At 36.0% G+C, this 21649-nt stretch overlaps 2 protein-coding genes across 2 annotated transcripts; one reads left to right on the top strand and one right to left on the bottom strand.

Annotated features, from left to right (window-relative positions):
- Positions 1–785: 785 nt before the first annotated feature.
- Positions 786–7556, bottom strand: LOC121303675 (28S ribosomal protein S18c, mitochondrial-like). Its single transcript, XM_041234452.1, has 6 exons — positions 7438–7556; positions 6374–6435; positions 3931–4014; positions 3125–3182; positions 1889–1948; positions 786–936 (listed from the first exon to the last, which is right to left on the bottom strand). Exons 1-6 carry the CDS (start codon positions 7505–7507, stop codon positions 860–862), a joined length of 411 nt encoding a protein of 136 aa, XP_041090386.1. The 5' UTR covers positions 7508–7556; the 3' UTR covers positions 786–859.
- A 68-nt stretch (positions 7557–7624) lies between these two features.
- helq (helicase, POLQ like) lies at positions 7625–21313 on the top strand. The gene is made up of 18 exons (XM_041234451.1): positions 7625–8480; positions 9270–10017; positions 10413–10591; positions 11115–11315; positions 11538–11610; positions 11983–12080; positions 12387–12485; positions 13520–13665; positions 14578–14817; positions 15185–15326; positions 16387–16491; positions 16847–17057; positions 17514–17671; positions 17822–17920; positions 18411–18584; positions 18963–19076; positions 19354–19488; positions 19792–21313. The coding sequence occupies exons 1-18, from the start codon at positions 8256–8258 to the stop codon at positions 19870–19872; spliced, it is 3228 nt and encodes a 1075-aa protein (XP_041090385.1). The 5' UTR covers positions 7625–8255; the 3' UTR covers positions 19873–21313.
- Positions 21314–21649: the final 336 nt, after the last annotated feature.

The following is a 21649-nucleotide window of genomic DNA, read 5'->3' as shown; positions in this document are numbered from 1 at the left end:
AGCTAACTAATATATAATTCTGAGCAGACACTTGTCCCTGGCAACTTACAGTTGTTACAGAATGTCACAGTACATGCTCTCCTCTCTTTTTCTTTCTCTTTCTATAAATAAATAAATAACATCTCTTTTTTTATGGCCTGTAATGTGTCTGATCCTTCTATGTTTACTGTGGACCAAAATTTCAGCTACATTTGCATCCCTTCTAAAATCTACTGATGCTTTTGGAAATTATATATATTTTCTGAATTAAGTATACATAAATATTTCAATTGATATTATTTATAAACTTGAAGTATTTCTTTTGGCACCCCACAGCAATGTAATCAATTTCAATTTGATTTGAACACATTTCATATAATAATGTTCTTGTTGGAGGTGGAAACATGACATTAATATTGTGGCAGAGTAGGGGGAGAATGTAGTCCAGAGTGTGACACAGGACTACATCCCCCAGAATGACTTTGAGTTTGTAATTAGAATCAGGATGGGAAACACCTGGCTCTAATGCAATGAGGAACACCTGCCTGTCATTAAAGAGGCAAGTAAAAAGCAGGTCACAAGTGTTTGTAGGTTGTCTGTGTGAAGGCCTGTGACAAGATCGGAGAGGGTGGACCTGTGTGGTTATCCTGAAGCCTGTGAAAGGTGCTGTGTAATGCTGGTAAAAGTATGTGTTTGTTGATGGTAAACGGCTCAGCTGTCCAGCTGGTAATAAAATACAATGACTAATCATCAAAAAAGTTAAGGGAGAGAAAAACAATGAAACAAGTCACCATCAAACATCTGACAACCAGGTTTATTGATATTTCATGAAAATATGTTCACATACTGTACACAATCATAGACAGCTTTCAAAATACAGTTACTCTGGGTACTTGATATCACAGACATTAGGGTCTTTAAGAAAGGCAGGTTCCTTCATAGTAACTGGCATGAAACCTGAAATAATACAAAAAGAAAAATATTTTTCAAAAGATTTTTAAGTATTAATCTAGCCATGGCAAAGGGCCTGAACATAGAGAGAGTCTTTGATAAATCCAGTGCTAAGAACAGGGGTGCTGGCTACAGTCTGTGTCTTTAAGGCACCTTGATCACACCCTTGTAGTTCTGCAATTCCAACACCCCACACATTAATTTAATCTTCTTTCAGATACTGACTATGTGAGGGTTTTGTGCTGTGGACTGGGGGGGTGGTATTTTCCTAGCTTGGTATCTGATTATATTGTGTAAATAACTGATAATAAAAGACAAAGTAACAAAGGCACAGAAAATAAATTGAGGTATCATTAAATGTTATGCTATAAATAAAAGTAAACCAATATAGAGAACTTCTTCAACATATTCTGAACAAAAGTCAGTCATAAGACCATACAAGTTACTGAGAGCAATCTGAAGTAACTGAAACACATTTAGAAAATGGAACAACCAAGTTACAAAATATGACAAGAAGCCTAGGCTGTTTAAGAAACAACTTAAGCACATTTAGTATGAAGTGATAAGCTTTTAGTGGTGTCAGTGTGCAAGCAGAATTAATGTACTATACAAATACAAAAAAAAATGTAGTACTGTACCATGGGTTGAAACTGTTTTAACTTAAAAAGTTGGTAGTGCTTTTTAATCTCCAACTCACATACACGTGTGCCTGACTTCTGCTAATCCGTGGTAAATAAATCAGTATGATTTACAACACTACTTCCCTGTGTGTTGGGGATTCTGTTAACTCACTACTACGCTGGCCTAATATTGTCTTTCCGCATAGCGTAAAATTAATGTTTCAATAATAGTTCTTCCTGCCTTTTGAACATGGTAAGTGGAAAGAAGTATGTTTGATAATACGATTTTGCTGTAAAGTAAAACAAGACATCGTACAGTAGAATTGTCTGTCACATACCCATGTGATGAGCTCTTTTGATCGCCTTTGAGACCTCCTTTTGTTTCTTCCCACATAGACCTACATGAAAAAGATAACAATGAACTTGATCACGATACCGTAAATTAAGCATGAAACACAAAAATCACAGTTGTTTGCAAGAACACTGGTAAAGCACTTTTGGTCTAATATGTTTCATGGCCTGTTTTTCTTTAATTTCCTATTTATTCTTTAAAATACATTTCTTTAAAACAAAATTACAAGATCAGGGCTACAAACAAAGTTTGTGCCACTTCAAAAAAAGAAAAATTGGTTGCCAAATCCATCTGCTAGGTGCCACTTCAGGAGCAAGTTGGTTGCTACCATATTCAACTGATTAAAACACAACAACTTGTTATATAAACACCTCAGTATTTACATTATTATAAACAGGAACATTCAGAATAATGGTAAACATCATAAAAATGTGAGACAGTAAAAAATGTTACGCCATTTTGTAATATGTAGTCCTATTTTTGAGAGAAGAGATAGACTGACTGTGTAAGGTGCTTTCACTTGAGTTCAGGAGCTATTCTAATTATCTGACATACTGTAGATATATGTGACCTAGGCTAGAAAATCCAAAGTGTCTTCATAGTAAGAGTCACTCTTTGAAAACAGGTCTTCATTTGTTATACTGGAAATACACTGCTGTGAACTACATGGTGCTCACACTTACTAATTAAAGACACTTTGGCAGATCTAGCTTCTATTTGTTGTCTATGGCAGGTAGTTAAACTAGAACTGAAGAGCACTACTGTATGCAAAGTCAAACCTCCTTATCACAAACTTAGCAAAAAATAAAAAGCACTATGAATGATTTCCATGCATTATAAAAAGGTCTGAGCATGTACCGAGTTCCACAGAATAAACTGACCATACCTTGTAGAGCAAGAAAATGCAATTAAAAATAAGAGACATCAACAGCGTTTAATACTATTTTTACAGGTTAAAAACAGCTTACAGCATTTTACTATTTATTCTACATTCTGTTTATCATGCTAACAGAACATTGCATTGAATTCAAACTTGTAAGAACAATATAATCATTGGGTTACAACACAGTAAGACAAATTAATGTTTACCACCTACCCACAATTTATAGTGTTCCTGTTTGTACATAACACCATGATAACGCAGGAATCCTGTCACAAATCCCCACTGCAGTTTAGTTTTATATCATGCATATCATATATACAATAACATATTTACTCATACCTGTTATGTGTCTGCCATAAATACGGCCTGTGTGTGGCGATACAAACTGGGACAGGAGCTGTTGAATAACAAAATATTAGATAATAGTTTTAGGGCTTTTCTCTTGCTTTGATGTATATAAAAATAAAATGCATATTGGAAGGCGGAAAATATCATCTTCATCCATATAACAACTTATAAATGTACAGTAACAAAGATGTTGCACAAAGAAAATGAATGCACTGATGACTGACGTTATTATTGTATACTGTCTACTAAAAAGAAGGTGCCCAGGCATTCTACATAGAACTATACGATTGCTTCAAGCTCTCTCTGGAACCCATTATTCTGTTTAGTTCTATATTATAAATAATGTGCAGAGAAAATCAACCAATTTGATCTTGTGTATAAATGTCATTCCATGCATAGAACATACTGTATAAAATAATAATAATAAAAAAAGAAAAGTAGTTCATGAGTACACTTGTTATTATAAGACACTGTGCAGCGTGCTTCTTATAACAGCAATCGTTAAACACAGTTTGAGTTGACAGAACTAAATGAGATATCTCTTAATAACAACTTATTCAGAACCATTGTTGTTGACCAGAGGGTTCTACATATTGGGTTCTAATTAAAACTTAATATGGGGTTTCATACTGGAACCCTTTGGCTTCAGTTTGTAGGACCAGGAGCTGCTTTTCTCTATTGTTTTACAAGGTAATTTCTTATGGGTTATCAGGTTTATATTACTGTATAAACTGTGCAATATTACTCATACTGTAGCCATTCAAATATAGAAACATATCTATATAGTAATAACTAACCTGTATGTTTTTATAGTCCACAGTTACACCACACAGTATGCATCTTTTTGGAGGTTCCTTGTATGGGTTCTCCATCTTTATAGGCTACGAATTCAAAGTACTGGGGTGAGTTGCAGCAATCAACATAGACATGTATATTCTCTTCACATATTCTTAACACAATAAACATTTGATTAACAATACTTTTTAGTATGAATGCATTTTCAAATGTTATACACACACACACACAGTACCAGTCAAAAGTTTGAGTACATGCTGGAAACTAGGTTTTTTTCATAATTGACAATATTTTACGTCATATACGTTTCTATAAATACTTGAAAATGAAAACACATGTGACAATATACAAAACAAAACATAAGGAGTATCACAGCAATGTTCAAGAAAATTGAAAATTGTCTCTAAATCTTGGATTCCTCAAAATAGCCACCCTTTGTCTTAATAACAGCCTCACAAACACGAGGCATTCGGTTAACAAGTTACAGCAGGAAATCACCCGACATGTCTTCCCAGCTCTTCTGCAGCAATTCCCAGAGATGTAAGGCACTTGTGGGTAGCTTTGCTTTGACTCTTCTGTCCAGTTTATCCCACACAAGATCTATGGGATTGAGGTCTGGTGACTGGGCAGGCCAGGTCATTACATTGAGTTGTCCTTCACTTTCCTTCTTCGTTAGATAGTTCTTGCACAACTTTGAGGTGTGTTTCGGGTCATTATCTTGCCGAAGAATGACTGACTGCCCAACTAGCCATAATCCTGATGGAATGGCATGCTTCTGAAGTATGCTATGATAGCCATGCTGGTTGAGCTTGCCATGGACTTGGTAAAGACCACCAAGGCTGTCACCAGCAAAGCAGCCCCAGACCATGACACTGCCTCCTCCATGCTTGACAGTGGGAACCACACATGCAGAACTCATTCGCTAACCCTCTCTGCGTCTTACAAATACTCGGCGGTTGGACCCAAATATTTCAAATTTGGATTCCTCGGTCCATAAGACCGACTTCCACTCCTCAAGCGTCCAGTTTCTGTGTTTTTTGGCCCAGACAAGTCTCTTCCTCTTATTCTGCACTCTTAACAATGGTTTCTGCAGCAATTCTTCCAGTTAGGCCAGCTTCACGCAATCTCCTCTGAACAGTTGATGTTGAAACATTTATACTTCTAGTAGCATTTAGCTGAGCTTCTATTTCAGGGGCAGTTAATCACTGGTTTCGCAGACTTGTGACTCGAATGAACTTGTTCTCTGATTCTGAGGTCACCCTTGGCCTGCCTGACCTTGTTCAGTCCTCATGAGTGCCAGTTTCTTCAAATCGTTTGATGGCCTTGGCCACAGCAGTTACAGACACTTGCAAAGTTCTTGCGATTTGTCTTAAAGATTGACCTTCATTTCTTAAAGTAATTACAGACTCTTTTTTCTTTGCTTAACTGAGCGTATTTTGCCATTTTCTGCTCCCTTACATTCAGGATTGACAAACTTCTGCCTATGCTACCTATATTTATAGTAATCATGGACCCTCACCTGTTAACAATAATTGGTGACAAAAGGTAAATTAGATAACATGCTAGTTAACTCAGAGAACATCTAACAAAGACTTTTATACTTAGGCCAGTGTTCTAATATGGTGTTATACACATTTCAGACTTTTAACTGACTTGGGCTTCAGACTAAAATCCCCTTGCTTTGGGTGACCATTTCTTTGAAATTGACAAGATTTACATTTTCATCTAAAAATTAAATTTTTGAATGCAATTCACTTATGATTATCAGCTTATATAAGTACATGTATCATATAATGAAATATTAAGTGTTTATAGACAAGTTTATACAGTTAAAAGCATAGATAATCATGAAAAACCTGGTTTCAAGCAGGTGTACTCAAACTTTTGACTGGTACTATATATATATATATATATATATATATATATATATATATATATATATATATATATAGATAGATATTGTAGCGATCTCGGTTCCCGCAGGCAGGCACATCACACAGGGCGAGGCAATCCACACACAGGCGGAGGGCGGGCGCGAACCCGGGACCTCTCGAACTAAAGCAGAGCGCTAATACTGCTGTACAAAAGAGCCAGCTCCTTTGCAAGGAGAGTATATCAGGCTTATGTCTTTGTATGTGATTACCTGCTGCTGCCTTCCCCCGTGCATGCTACAATATATATATATATATATATATATATATATATATATATATATATATATATATATATATACACACACACACACACACAATTACATCCTATTGTAACGTACAGAAAATGCTACAGTATTCACAATAGCTGGTTCAGCATGCATCGACTGGATCACCAGCAGGACCCATGATTTCATTTTAACAGTTAGTTGTCACTAGATCCCCAGGTCCAGACCCCTTATTTGCAACCCATTCATTTGTTTCATAATAATAAATATTGTGAAGATTCTCTTACCATGTCATTGTTGCCAGCTGGATTCTCATATTGCTGTATGCTAAGGCTTCTTGGCCACAGGCCTAAGGAAAAAAAAAAGAAAATCTGAAAATATTTAAGCTTTAATATTTATATTTAGCTGTAATAGAGCCTAAATCAGTTATATTCGATACATTAAATAACAGACAATGTATGAAAGAGTTCAAATCAACCCATGTTTCTGCTGATACATTGGAATTGCTTTGGCATGTTTCATGGTTATTATTATTATTATTATTATTATTATTATTATTATAGACATGTTTAACAAGACAAATGAGGACAACTTGGCCCTCCATTTTCTTTGCAGTAGGAACTTGTAGCAACGAATAAAAAAAAAGGGGGGGGGGGGGGGGGGGGGGGCAAGTGCTACAAAATGACGGAAATAAATGATGTAAATGTAGTCGCTTGGTATTGTGTATAACAACCTTTTTTTATGCCGGGGTTTCCATAATATTCGAAATCTCGGTTTAGAGCCGTCCAGAAAACTCATTTGAATGGCGCAGAAACAACTGGGACAGCTGTGGCAATATCCTAAGAGAATAAGAAGAATATGTGTAGTTGGGGTCAGTGATGGAGGTTATATCACTCCAATTAAACACATCTATACAGTGCTGGGCTTGGTCAGGAAAGGGAGCAACACCGCGTTTCGGAAACAACATAAACAGTATATTACTTTTTTTAAATCACATATGCGAAGGTTTCAAATATGCCATTGTGTATCGTCATTCAACTTCAGCTACCGAGGACACAGTCAATGCCACGCTGAACAGAGAAGATATCAACTCCCACGGAGGCAAGTAGTATAAACCATTCCTGCACCCCAATACATAAACAGTTACACCGTTTGCGTTTTTATTTTCGCTATAATATGGATGCACTCAGCAGTGGTTGGAACTCTAGCTACACTGTCACTACACAGATGCTCCTCAGCAAACAGACTAACGTGAAACAGTAGGTCAAACATGCAAGGAAACGCTTGTCTTGTGCTGCCTTCAAAATAAAGCCTTGCTCGTACAACCGAATAGGTACACATAACATTTTACCTGGATTTCTGGTCGTTGCTTTCAGGTTTGTAAATGTTATAAGAAATCTGCAATTTCTGATAGCAAACATGTTTCTTAAAGACCCCTCCCTCTAACTTCCTGTAGGAACGACAATTTTTTGATCCATCCCCCCAAAACCGGAGTCTGAATAAAGGTTCCGGAGGTTGTAACTTCTTCGTTTTCTTATGAGTTGTTGGCGCATGTGTATATATATATATGTGTGTGTGTGTGTTTTTGTTTTATTATTTAAAACATTATTTTTGGCAGGTTACGACATAGCTTTTTGTGTTTAGATCTCGTTTTAAATTTACTTTAGGGACGTAACAGCTTTTTTAAAATCAAAATACAGAGAAAAAAAACTGGACTAGGTTAACCGTTTAAAAGTGCAGCAAGGGGTTTCATTCTGTCTCTTGAGATAGTCCTTTGAAAATTGGCTTTGTATTTGCAATAGTTCTGCGCATGAGTGTTTTTTTAAAACATGTCAGAAGAGCCAATCAGCATTCGATGTTTCGCTATCCCTGCCTCATACTTCCAAGTCATTGGTTTGTTTTTTAGTTACAATTCGAGATTTTCGTAAGAGCTGCAGATGCATATGTCCGTGTTTAATTATTATTATTATTATTATTTTGTTTGTTTTTGTTGTTTTATTAAAATGAGAATGTCAACACTTAGTGTTATATCACGTCACTACTGTCAGTGTGGATACGTTTTGATATAGGTATTGGTAGGATATCTATTTTATTAACATACATGAAGCATGTAAACATGTAAATGGGAACGGCCGTCTTTTTGTTTGCTTGCTGGCTTTGAGTGATACAATGAACTCGAAGTTTGAAAACGAATTAAGAGTAAAACGTGTTTCTGTACGTAAGAGATCGAGAGATGGGAAGAGCAGCTGTTTAACCCCTGTCAAGAAAAAAACCTGCAGTCCCAGGCACATTCGTGAAGCTGGCACGTACAAAATTCAGCTTCATCATCAGGATATTGAATGGAGAGAAAAAAACGAGACCACTGAATTAGCTCCAGACATGCAGGACAAGGAGGTACTGACATGCATTTTGTCATATTGTTTTTATACATTTGGTTTAAATAAAACAACCTACTGTTTGAAAGAAAACAAACGAAAACGAAATGTTAATTTAACTTAAAACACTTAGTTCAAAGTTATTTTAGCGCAAAAAGTGCAACGAAGCAATAATGTTATTGCTATGTATTTAGAATGCAGAATCTTTTTTTTTTTTTTAATTTGTGTGTGATACATTGGATCAATGTGTTAACAGACTTTCCAAGATCAAATACATACGGTAATTTAAGCCTAAGCAATATTTTATTTGATCAAAGGTCGTTTTAAATGTAATATAAGTTAGACACTGTAGGGCAAGGGTCTCCAGCCATGGTCATGGAGGACAGGGGTGCTCCCCAGGACCAGGGTTGGAGATCCCTGCTGTAGCCTATCCGATGTATTTTAATTTAAGTGTAAAACCCTTAACTGAGACAAATTGGGCACTGCATGCAATACAATGCATTGCTGTCAGCTACAGGGACTTGTATGATCCGTGATGGTGATCCTAGATTCTTACCTGCCATTTGTTTGCAGTGATTTTTCCACAGCAGCATTACAAAGTGACCAACAGACTGTAGCCCACCATGTAAATTCTGAGCTCTCCTCCTACTAAATACAGAAGCATATATTTTGAGCATATTTACTTGCTGTACCAGGCCTATACAATAAGTTATACCTGCCATAGTTAATGTTGTTCTTCTTGGTACTCTGCATTGACGCTGGAAATCATGTTCTTTATTTGTATTTACCTTTCTTTGTTGTTTTGCAGTGTCACAGTGATGACGATCTCTTTGGAGACTATGACAGCCTTGCTAACGAAAGCTCCTTCCTTGCAAAGCTTGATGATGTAGAACACAACTTTGCACCAGCCTGCAGCAGTCCATACTTGGAGACTGTGAAGCACAGATATGCAAACAATGGGAAAGCAGTGGCAGAAGTGAGAAACTTGGAGGCACATTCAGATGTAAAGGTCAAATTCCCTGCCACTGAAGACTTCACTGTTTTAAAAACAGTAAATTGCAGAGATGACACAAAACCATGCCATGTGGGAAATACTGATAGTATCCTTATTTCAGATTTAATGGATGACTTTTTTGATGACTTACCAAGCTCCCAACGCATATTACAACAAGAAAATGAAACTGTAACAAAACAAACATCATCAGAACAAAGTGGACCTCTTAATCCATTTAGGGGCGAGACGTTTTCTGTTAAAGAAGACGAAGACCTTACTGGACATAGTCTAAACTCTGTGACACACCTTGCAGAGCCAGCCTTGAACAGAAGGAGAAGCCTGAAAGATCATCTGAAAAGTACTATGACAGGAAATGCTCGAGCACAGTCACCCCAGGTCTTCAGGGCTAAACAGCAGAAAGATGCTGTGGTTACTAAGGAGATCAATTTAGCAGTGAAAACTGTTGAGTCTACCTCAGACGTTGACCTTGGTCCCTTTTTTGGATTGCCGAGCAAAGTTAAAGAGTTGATTCAGAAACATCGGGGCATCAAAGATCTTTATGGTAAACAACTACTGTACCCTGCGGTCTAAACTAAATATACTGTATTTTCACTGCTATATGTCCATATATTTCTTTATTTATATTGATGTGTATTACCTAAAAGATTAAGCAAATATCAAATCAAGAAAGCTGTTTCCTGGAAACTGAAAACTAACTTACATTCCTAATCAGAAAATGTACATTTAAGTTTTTAAAAAATGACTTAATATTGTATCTTATCGATATAATCCAAGTTAATGATCACTTGAACTTTTATTGAGTTGGTCTTTGGTAAAATAATTGTCTAATTGTATTTTGTGTTGATAAATTATTGTTGTACATCAAAAACAAGCCAATTCCTTACTGACCAAATCTGCTTCCGGAATTAAAATGATTGTTCTCTTGCATTTGAACAGAATGGCAGCGTACCTGTTTGACGCTAGAATCTGTTCAGCAGAGAAAAAACCTGATTTATTCATTGCCAACAAGTGGAGGCAAGACTTTAGTTGCTGAGATGCTGATTCTTCGTGAACTGCTTTGCAGGAAAAAGGATGCGTTGTTCATTTTGCCATATGTGGCCATTGTACAGGAAAAGGTAATGGGACTGTTTACATTACAAACCTTCTATAAGTATGTTTCTCATTTACAATAAACATTGGGGTCAATTAAAGTCATTTAAACAGTAGCAGATCTATAAACTTTCATTTGAATCATTCAATGGAAGGTCCTTTTTTAAAATCAACATCTCTGTACTAACTATTTCAGTACTGCAGGCATTTAAACAGGTCTAGGAAAATAATTACTCAACACAACAGACACACTTAACCAGATCTTGGATATGCCATTTCTGATATTTGCATAACCTTTTCAGTATAAGATACTCTTTGATTACTTAAAACAATAGCAGGTAGTGGTATTTAGATTCATTAGAATTTACCAAATTCCATAACTTAAAAAAATAAATTATCGGCAGTACTTGATAGACAAGAGTGTACAACTTTCTCAAGAACTATAGGCATCCCTGCTTATTTAGTTATACTTTCAGGCAGAATTGAATTCCCCTGCGCCTCAGTTTTTAATTAAATAACCTAATGTATTGTTTGTATTTCTGTAAACAGGTCCGGGGTCTTGCCAGTTTTGGTCTGGAGCTTGATTTCATAATAGAGGAGTATGCAGGGAGTAAAGGGAAGTACCCTCCAATCAAGAGGAGACTGAAAAACTCACTCTTTATTGCTACCATTGAGAAAGGACACAGCCTTGTGAATTCTCTCATAGAGGCAAATAGGCTTGAAAGTGTGGGTCTGATTGTAGTGGATGAGGTGGGTTTTAAAAGCATTACCAGAACATATTGGATTACTGTTCTAATAAATAGTGCTTGAAATGTATTTTGTAATATTTGTAATGAGAAATTTCAAAGTGGTTTCTGTTTATTCACTTTCAAACACTGAAGGACAGGAACTCTGAAAGGTTCATTCCACAGAGTGGTGTTTTATTTTGCTGTTTATGACATACCGTATGATGATTCTGTCCCATTTTTATAGTTGCACATGCTGGGAGAAGGCAGCCGAGGGGCCATTCTTGAAATTACACTTGCCAAAGTTCTCTTTGTAAGCAGTAAGTTTATTTTTTTTCTCTATTTACTAAGCAGTACACTTACTAAACTTGAGAGTGAAATACACTGAAACTGAAGACTACCGTTTTAAAAACAGAAAATTACAAAGGTGACACAAAACCACGCAGGATGCTATCTTTGTACACTTATTAAATACTTACTGTATTCTTTCTACAAAAGTGTGACTCATGTTTGCGAAGTCTAATGTTCATAACTTCCTTGTATTTTCATACTGTTAAAATCTTATGTACAGTAATCCTCACGTGACATGCCAATGTTGTAACATTGTTTTTCCCATTTCAAACCCACATGTGGAATGTGTTAAAATAGATTGTCTTTACCATTTTACTCACCATTATTATTACTTCCAACAGAAACCACACAAATCATAGGAATGAGTGCAACCCTAAATAATGTTGGTGATCTGCAGAAGTTCCTCAAAGCCGAGAATTATTCCAGTGACTTCAGACCTGTATGTGAATTGTATTGTTTGTATTATTATAGAGTAGGCGTTCTCCAGTTAGCGCTGGTATTTGTCAATACAAAGGCACTTTGGTTTATCTAGTCTGTGTTACTTATGTCTATGGTTGACGAGAAGAACTGGAGAGCAGCTTCTGAACTTAAGCACTTTATCACAAAATTACTGTAAGCAGCATATACAATGTAGAGACAGTAAACATTTCATTTTAAGCTAATGGAGTTTATTTAATTTCAAACTACAATTGTGATCTTTACACAGACTGGAAAACTGCTTTCTCTCATTTGTTTGAATCTACAGGTCCAGTTAAAAGAGTATGTTAAACTAAGTGACTGCATTTATGAGGTTGACTGCAAAGAAGAAGATTGTTTCAAGTTTTCTCGACCCTTAAGTTTTAAGGTATGGCAGTATAGCTCCAATGGCTGTATTAAATAAATATGCTGAAAGCTAAATATTAATCAAGTGTCAAGCATAACAAATATTACATACATCTTAAAAAAATAATTAGAATGTGACTTACATTTTAATTGGGGCACTTGAGCAGTGTTTATGATTAGCAGCTGTTACTGCGTTCTGAATGTAAAGTATAAAAAACATATTTTAGTTGTATTTTTCAGTCTTATTTAACATCCATACATTTTATACTATATAGCTGATTGAATTAAATTGATTTATTTTCATTATAGGTATAATAATTAATAGTAGGGATCAACTATTTCAGCTGTTTTTGACCTCAAATCGGTTTTCGGGAAAACTGAGCGGAAAGATTAAAACTAAAAAACTTTTGTATTTATTATTTTCCTGGTTGCCCCATTGCAGCCGCGGTTAGTTGCAATGGCAAATCTCGTCTAAAATTTCACCTAGATTTATATCGGCAAAAACCTAAAGCTAGAACCAGACCCAACGCTTGCCCCCCCCCCCCAAAAACATACACAAAGTTCTTGTTTATGGTACATACTGTGGTACATACTGTATGACTATGGTAAGGATATTGTACTTTAATTAAATTAATATGCTAACAGAATGCAGCAACCAAGTAATCAGATAAACCAAACCATTTAAATACACGCACAGTAAATGAAGCTACTTTAATAAAAAATAAACGGACAATCTCACAGAAGCATCTAATTTAAAAGCAGCTTCCTGATATTTGTCCACAGTATCCTGCTTACTCCAGTTTAACATTTTATTTTATTTCAATACTTTTTCATTTGGCTGTTTTTAATCCATTTAGCATTATTATTTAACTTGTTAGATCTACACAGAGAAATGTATGTTGCCATATCAAAATTGTGAAGGGATATTAATATGAGCTGCCTTTTTTATTGATACAGTAGTAAGTAAAGCCACTGTTGCACAGATGTAACTGAAATATGTTAATTGTTTTTACATGTTTCTGTTTTTTTACATGTGTTTCTTTTTGTCATCTATAGTACTCTAGCAATATGAAGAAGATGGACCCAGACCATTTGATTGCTCTGGTGACGGAGGTCATTCCAATGCATTCCTGTCTCATGTTCTGCCCAACCAAAAAAAATTGTGAAAATGTGGCTGGAATGATTTGCAAATACCTAAACAAGTACATACCAAAATATTCAATTCACTGATATAGTAGCTTTCAGTTTTTGTGTAACGTGTGTTCAGTGAACCTGATGAAAATTACTGCTTTTATGAAGGCAAAGAAGATGGCATACTTCACTATAGCATACAGCTATTGACCAAACATTTTGCATCACCCTATAGAATTAAGTAATTTTGCTTCATAAAGTAGAATGAAACCTGCTGAATAATGTTACGTAAACGTATTGAATTACATACCTCTTTGTAGTTTTCCATATGCTTAATGAAAAACTGACAGAAATTGAACAATGTTTAACTACTGTACTACTATTTTGGCGTTTCTTTGATTACGTTAATTATAATATCTAAATTATGTTTATAGTCTCAATTCTAAAATTCTAGGTGGTGCTAAAACTCTTTATTTTAGTTGTATGGAATTGCATGTAAATTCACTGTTATTGTAAATTATGGCTTCTGTTAGTTTAAGATATTTGTGTTCAGTGTGTAAAGTATATTATTTTAAAAAGTTTGTAGTATATTGTGTGGCAAGTGGACTCTCTATGTCAGGATTCCTAATCCTGTTATCCTGTGATAACATGTCGATGTACAGTTTGGGTAAACAACCATCACAATGGGTCCGTAAAAACCACAATTAAGTCGGACTCAGTATAGGAGCGAAACCACGTAACTGAATTTTTTTTAATTAAAAAAAGGAAAGACCACAACACTTGTCATATTGTAGATACTACTGTAATTGGAGACAACCATCTCCCTTGCTAGTTTAATGTCCTTGACTTTAGTTTTAGATTTTATCCACACAGAAGGAACCCTTGTAGTTATGGCTTAATTACAGCTCACACAGAATAAGAACACAATCAACACTGGCATGATGTCTGCAAACAGATCTCCAACACCACTTTTCTCTTCCCAGGTGTTTTATACAACACAGAGAGAAAGAGAAGACAGATCTGTTGGATGAGATTAGGAGTGCTGGAAATGGCAGTATCTGTTCTGTTTTAAAGCGGACCATCCCTTTCGGGATTGCGTATCATCACAGCGGCCTCACCAACGATGAAAGGAAATTGATTGAGGAAGCCTACTCCGCTGGGGTGCTCTGTCTCCTGACCTGCACATCAACTCTGGCTGCCGGAGTGAACCTGCCAGCACGTAGGTTAGTCTGAGTGACACTATGTTCTTTACAAGTATATTCTAATAACTACATACTTCCCTTTCCTCTAAAGTCAGAGAAGTGGAAAACTTCAAGACACATGTTTAACGTATATTGCGCTGCATTGTTGATTTATTTTTTAAACACAATTGTAATAGTTATTAAAAGCAACTGTACAGTATTCCCTATGTGGTACTTCTTATAGATTAGACTGCACATTAACAGAGATTGCATAAGATGACCCCTAAATAATTTATGCATTCTGTGCTTTTGTGACATGCTCAAAAACAATGAACAGTTAACAGTAATTATACATGTAAAGGCCAGCATGATATTAATCTTATTATATATTTTTTGAAACTATTAACAGGGTAATTTTGCGATCTCCCTACGTAGCCACAGAATTTCTAAAGAGAAACCAGTACAAACAGATGGTAGGCAGAGCTGGTCGAGCTGGTATTGATACATCAGGAGAAAGCATTCTCATTATCCAAGAAAAGGACAAGCTGCTGGTAAGAACAGGGTTCCTACCATATCTTGGCTGATAAACTGATATTTTATGCAGCCTGTGAACAAATGCAAAAACACCAGCGTCACCAAATTTTAACTTTAAATGTAAAGAACGACTAAATGTACAGTATTAAAACACTGCTCTTTAATTGACCGTTAGTTTTCTTTCTTTTTTTTGCTTTCATAGGCAAACATGAAACTCGTTTTATATCATGCCCAGCTATATATCATAAATTATGCCTGAATGGCAATCATGATATAAAGCAGGTTCATCTGTATGTAGGCTGATGGAGTAAAACAAATAAATATCAATAAATGTTCCGTTGCTGGAAAGGGTACGTCTAAATCTACTGCTTGGAAAAATTACAACATTGCTGTATTCAGCGATAATAAAAGCCCATGTGGCTTTGGTAAATCTTGCAAAGTATTACTAAAATATGACAGCAAAAAGTGCACTGAAAAGTGATTTATTCGTCCTGTAGCTGTTTTAAAAGCCATGGTTAATATTTGTGATATTTGTTTTTGAAGGTTAATTTAGCAGATTGATATGATATAGGCTTGATCCAAAATGAGTATGCTAATTTGCAAGAGCATCTTCTGTGTGGCTATTTATGGTAACAAAGTTTTGAAGAAGCCTGTTGTTGTCTTCTTTTAAATCATGCAGTGTTGGATTACTAAGGAAGTAAATGGGATGTGATTAATTGAGAGTGATTTTTTTTCTTTATTTACATTTTAACTGGAAACCAGGAATACTGTACACTGAAGCTACTTATTTGCAATAGTGTATGTTAGGAATGCATTTGTGGAGATGGTCGGGTATGCAGATATTTCAAAGGTCTCGGGCTCGGGTCAGTTTTAAATTTAGGTCCGAGCAGACCTGCACTCTAAAGGCAACCATACATATTTCTAAATGTCCTATTGCTGAGCTTTTTTGCTTCTTAGCCTTGATATTTTTCAATTATTATTTTTTTTAAATCAGAAAGGTACAGCTGTAAAACTGATATTGTATTTCTCTGTCTAGTGCAATAGCAGTGCTTATACTGAATGTGTTTTTCATTGCAGGCAAAGGCGCTAGTGAGCAAACCACTAGAAAACTGCTACAGCAATCTGATACATGACAACAGAAAGGGTCTGCAGAGTCTAATCCTCTCCCTCATTGGGTTAAATGTAAATATATCCAATATCCTAATATCCAAAGCTCTTGCTGCTCTAAAGAAAGAAAAGAAAATATGTGCTACAAATTATCTTGCATTTCTTCTTAATTGTTAATAACAAGAAACATATTCTTCACTGTGAGCCTTGGGAATATAGTCTGAATTTCTCATTTTTCAAGAGGCATGTTCGTGTGCACATTGCCACTTCATCGCTGTACTATACTTACTTTGCAGTACAAGTACTAAAGAATCAAGAAAAACATATCAAAAATTGTATGGGAGCTGGAGTTTTTTTTTTTTTTTTGTTCTATCCCCTATTTTCAGAAGTATCTAATGGAAAGTATATGTCTTATTTCAAATGTATTCAGATATCGAGAACTCCAGCTGGTATTCACGAGTTTCTGTCCTGCACTTTGTTCAGTGTGCAGCAGGAACATCTCTCCAGTGAGAAGAGCCTTTGGGATCTAACGATGGAAGCTGTAAGTTTCCTGACAGAGAAAGGACTCATTATGAGCACTGCTGGCAGTCATGGAGATGCAGTTCTTGAGGTTACAAAGCTAGGGAGAGCAACTTATAAAGGTGAGACACGTGCCTTATTGAATTCACCTCATAGAATTATTATTAAACATCCTCGTAAAGGGAGCATGTATGAGTCTGCAAAAATCTAGTGGCACTCTTCTCTTTGATCTGTGACCTAAGATGGCTGTCATATTGGGGTCATTTGACTTTTTGGTTTCTGGATGATAGACCCAATGCTTCAGGATACTGGCTTCATGTTCTTTACAAGTATGAACTCTTTCATTCCCTTGGTCAAGTTCGATCATGGGTGTCATTCAAGAAAAAAATAATGTTTTTTCTGAATGTACTGTATATGGCTGTTATATGAAGAACATTTTATAGGTTGTAAATGGATAACATTTGTGTTGACTTTAGCAAGGAAGTGGTGTAAAACTTACTAACGGTAACACCAATGTGGGGTAAAACTTCTCCAGAGTCAAACCATTATTTTTTTTTATTTATTTATTTCTCTTTTAGGTTCAATAGACCTGCCTTATTGTGATGTTCTGTACAGTGATCTCAAGAGAGGACTGGAGGGTCTGGTTCTTGACAGCATCCTTCACTTGGTCTACTTGGTGACGCCGTACGACATGGTAGCTCATTGTAAACCAGATTGGATGATCTATTTCAGACAGGTGAAATTACTGTTGCTATTTATTCCATGAAAATGAAGGGCTTGTGTACCACAGTTCAAGAAAAATGATTATATATTTATATAAGTCTAATAGTTCTTGTGCAAATAATAACTCAAACACCAAGAAAGTTGATCTTTTGTATGTTTTCAGTTTACTCAGCTAACAGCAGTGGAACAAAATATAGCATCTATGGTAGGTGTGCCAGAGAGCTACATTGCAAAGAAGGCTTCAGGGCAGAGTTTAAAAAAGGTGAGAAGTGAGTGAGTCTTCACCAGCCTTGTAAGTTTAACACTTGTAATAATTTCCATACAAATTAATCATGTCTGTAATAGTTTACTGTATTGAATTCAGGAATCTGTATTGTACCACGTGAAACCTTAGCGTATGTTTATATTACTCAAATTGCCATTGGGTGCCTTTGACATAATCTCTACCCGAGACATAATTCCTCTATTTTCATATGTGCTAGTTTATCATTACCTAATGATCAAAAAGGTAATGGATTTATATTTAAATATATATATATATATATATAGATATATATATATATTTTTATATCATAAATTATATCAGCATGGCTCAATTAAATATAAAATATTGCTTATTTACTTCCTTTGCCAGATAATTTCTGACAAAATTAGTGTCAGAAATAATGTCTTTTTGTGTTTATGTTATGATTAACACACTTTGCATTACAAAAGCTTCACGATTGGTTTCTTCCTTATTTGGTGTTTTCCAGGGGGTGGACAGTCTCGCAGTGAATAGATTCTACCTCTCCTTTGTGTTGTTAGCACTCCTAAAGGAAACCAACGTATGGGTTGTGGCAGATAAATTTAACCTGGCTCGAGGCTTTGTGCAGTCCTTGCTTGCTTCATCGTCAGCCTTCTGTTCTTGTGTAGTACACTTCACTGAGGTACTTTGAGCAGCTTTTTTTTTTTCATCTCTTTTTTCTGATTATTTTTTTGTGGTCAAGAAAGGTGTTTTGTCATCATCTCCATTGGGCAGACTACTGATTTCTGTTAGCCTTATCAGCAAAAACTAAAAATAAGATTTAAATATACACTGAGAGGAAGGCAGTTCAAAATGACGACTTACCTGATAGTTTTTGCTCAGACTTTGTAAGGACTATGTTTTAACTTTATTATTTGTATATATATATATATATAATAATTATATAAATGTCAATGGATTAAACATAGACACCATTTTAGGTTTTTTGTTTGTGAAATGTCTGGGTGTGTGTTTAGATCTGCAACTATTTGTATCAATATATGCTGCCTGTTCTTTCCAGGAGCTGGAAGAGTTCTGGGCTTACAGAGCTCTCTTCATTGAGCTTACAAAGAGGCTCACCTATTGTGTGAAGGCAGAGCTCATTCCTCTGATGGAAGTAGCAGGAATTTTAGAGGTTTGTAACCAGCTTAGTGTAAAACCTCATACTCTCACCCGAATCCAATGTGTTATTAATTTAAAAAATATATAACTACATTTTATCAAGGTTCTGGAAGTGAGGCAGCTCTTCAGAATAAAATACAGTATACTATGGAGGGGATTCAGTAAAACAATAACAATGCTGCTTTATGGCAGACAAACCCCTGGGCTTTCCAGCTGGGTTGTGAGGTTTGATTTCAGATTGGTCTTCAATTATATTCTAGTATTAACTAGTGAATGTATGTGGTTTGCAGGCTCGAGCCAAGCAGTTGTATGTCGCAGGATATAAAACACTGGCCCACCTTGCAAATGCTGACCCAAACCTGTTAACAAAGACAATCCAGAACATGTCCAAACGACAGGCCAATCAGATCGTTGCTTCTGCTAAAGTGAGTCACACTTGCATTAATTTCTTATGGTATGTGATATATTTTTGCTTGCTATTCCAGGCATCATTTTTGTACTACTACCATGTTCCATGTGTCTTGTTATGCTTCCCATAAAATCAATAGATGCATCAGGGAAAACTGCAGTGCACCATTCGCTGAATGAAACATTGCCTACCAAATTCCATAACATTTACATTCCTTCATCAATGCAAGGGTGATTGCTTCTAGGAATTGGTGTGGAGATGCGTTTCTCTTCATATTACTGATTTGCTTGTTTTATTTTTTAATTGTTGCCTTTTGTAGATGCTATTGACTGAAAAAGCTGAGGCGCTTCAAGAAGAGGTGGATGAACTTCTTACATTCCCATCTGATCTTCCTTCATGAGGATGCATATTTTATATATATATAAATATATAATAGATCAATAAATACTGTTTAAGCTTGGGTTTCAGCTGTTTTGCCTTTCACTTGGTTGCATAAGAATATTTTTCCAGCTGTATTACTTTTTGTTTGGATCTCATACACACATTGGGGCTTGTTGCAGTGTGAAATGTCCAAGAAGTGTTCTGTTAAATATTTAAACCTTCAGTTGCACATAACACTTAATTTCACTTCCTGGACATAATCTGGTGAACTCAGCACTAAGGGCTTGATTTAAAAACAACCGTAGCAATGTCTGACTGTGTTATCTAGGTTTAATACAGCTTATAAAACAGAATGTTCGGCTGCTGCACGCTGATTGACTGTTGAGGACTTTTAACCATGCAGATATATCAAGTAGCACAATGCACGGTGGAACTTAGAGGTCAGTGTTGGGCTACGGAGGGAAAACTAAACAACGAGCCATGTAAGGCTAATAAAAAGTTAATTTGTTTGTAACATTTGAAATAATTCTGTTTAGGCTTTTACCATGATTTAAAACCAAAAAAAATTAAGAGTTATATTTTCCTTTTGTGAAAAAACTATGGAAATTGCACTTGGGAGGATTTAAACTAACCAAGCACGTGCACATATTTTCACATATTTAAAGGTTATGTTAAGGACCCTGAAGTCCATTACCTTTTATTTTCTACTGAAAAATGCTTTTGTTTTCCTATAAATAAATAAAAATACATGAACATTTAATATTTAATCAGGAAGGTCACATTGAGACACGTGTATTTTTCAAGGAAGTTGAAGCCAAGTTCTCTCAACCAAATATCACCCCATAATTGACTGACATGTGATACCTGGCTTTACAATTCTTGTTATAAGATCCAAATTACTTAAAACTAAACAATTATTTCTCTCATGCTTGCTACTTCTAGTTTGACAACTTTTGCAAACAAACGCTGAATACTCTTGCACATAATCAAGGAAATCTAATGCAGTTGTTCCTTTAATTTGTTCTGTGATGTGCAAAAAAAAAAGAAAAAAACATGCCCCTGTGACAGAAAAAATGAATCTTGGTTATAAATTTCCCTTCTGACTTATGGGGACGCTGTGTAAAAGGAACAAAGTGCCCCGGATTGGATGGTCTGACCATTCATTTTATGGGAAAGGTGGAAGTCAGCCATCTAGAAAGGGGGGGGGAGCTATGGTACACCAAGTAATCACCCCAGAAGGGAAGCGATGCGGCAACCATGGATTGGAGGAGAAACGGTTGCACTCGCTAGCCAAGGGTGAGCGACTGATGTATAAAAGTGGACATAGATAGGTGATCTATTCCTTTTGTTATAGTTAAGGTCGAACTGAGAAAGGAGAACTGTAAAATAACCGTGAGTGTTTTGTTTGTTTGTCGTGTCTAATTATACTTGTTTGTTCCTGCTAGACGGCTAACACGATCCGGAGCTGCCACTTCAGGCCAGCACCAAACCCAGACACCACTTCACAACTGTGCACAAATAAATTGTATTTCACCACTAGCACTTTAGCTCTGGACTTGTGTGTGTTCTACAGTGTTTATTCTTTCAGGACCGTAACCCGTTGTTTTGGAACAGCGTAGTACACATTGCTGTATATTTCCTGGCATTATTCTTTGTAGTCGCCAGACCAGAATTAGAACATAAGAACATAAGAAAGTTTACAAACGAGAGGAGGCCATTCGGCCCATCTTGCTCGTTTGGTTGTTAGTAGCTTATTGATCCCAAAATCTCATCAAGCAGCTTCTTGAAGGATCCCA

This window comes from Polyodon spathula, chromosome 2 (assembly GCF_017654505.1).
Source record: "Polyodon spathula isolate WHYD16114869_AA chromosome 2, ASM1765450v1, whole genome shotgun sequence".
Lineage (NCBI taxonomy): Eukaryota > Metazoa > Chordata > Actinopteri > Acipenseriformes > Polyodontidae > Polyodon > Polyodon spathula.
Note: the sequence above shows the minus strand (reverse complement) of the source record. Positions and strands in the feature narration are given on the sequence as shown.

Coding starts and splice junctions, on each gene's coding strand:
- helq (XM_041234451.1), top strand. CDS start 8,256: ATGAACTCGAAGTTTGAAAACGAATTAAGAGTAAAACGTGTTTCTGTA. Junction 11,316..11,537: donor GTCTGATTGTAGTGGATGAG/GTGGGTTTTAAA, acceptor CCATTTTTATAG/TTGCACATGCTGGGAGAAGG. Junction 15,327..16,386: donor AAGAAAAGGACAAGCTGCTG/GTAAGAACAGGG, acceptor TTTTCATTGCAG/GCAAAGGCGCTAGTGAGCAA.
- LOC121303675 (XM_041234452.1), bottom strand. CDS start 7,507: ATGTTTGCTATCAGAAATTGCAGATTTCTTATAACATTTACAAACCTG. Junction 4,015..6,373: donor CAGCTGGCAACAATGACATG/GTAAGAGAATCT, acceptor TTGAATTCGTAG/CCTATAAAGATGGAGAACCC. Junction 937..1,888: donor CAAAAGAGCTCATCACATGG/GTATGTGACAGA, acceptor GTATTATTTCAG/GTTTCATGCCAGTTACTATG.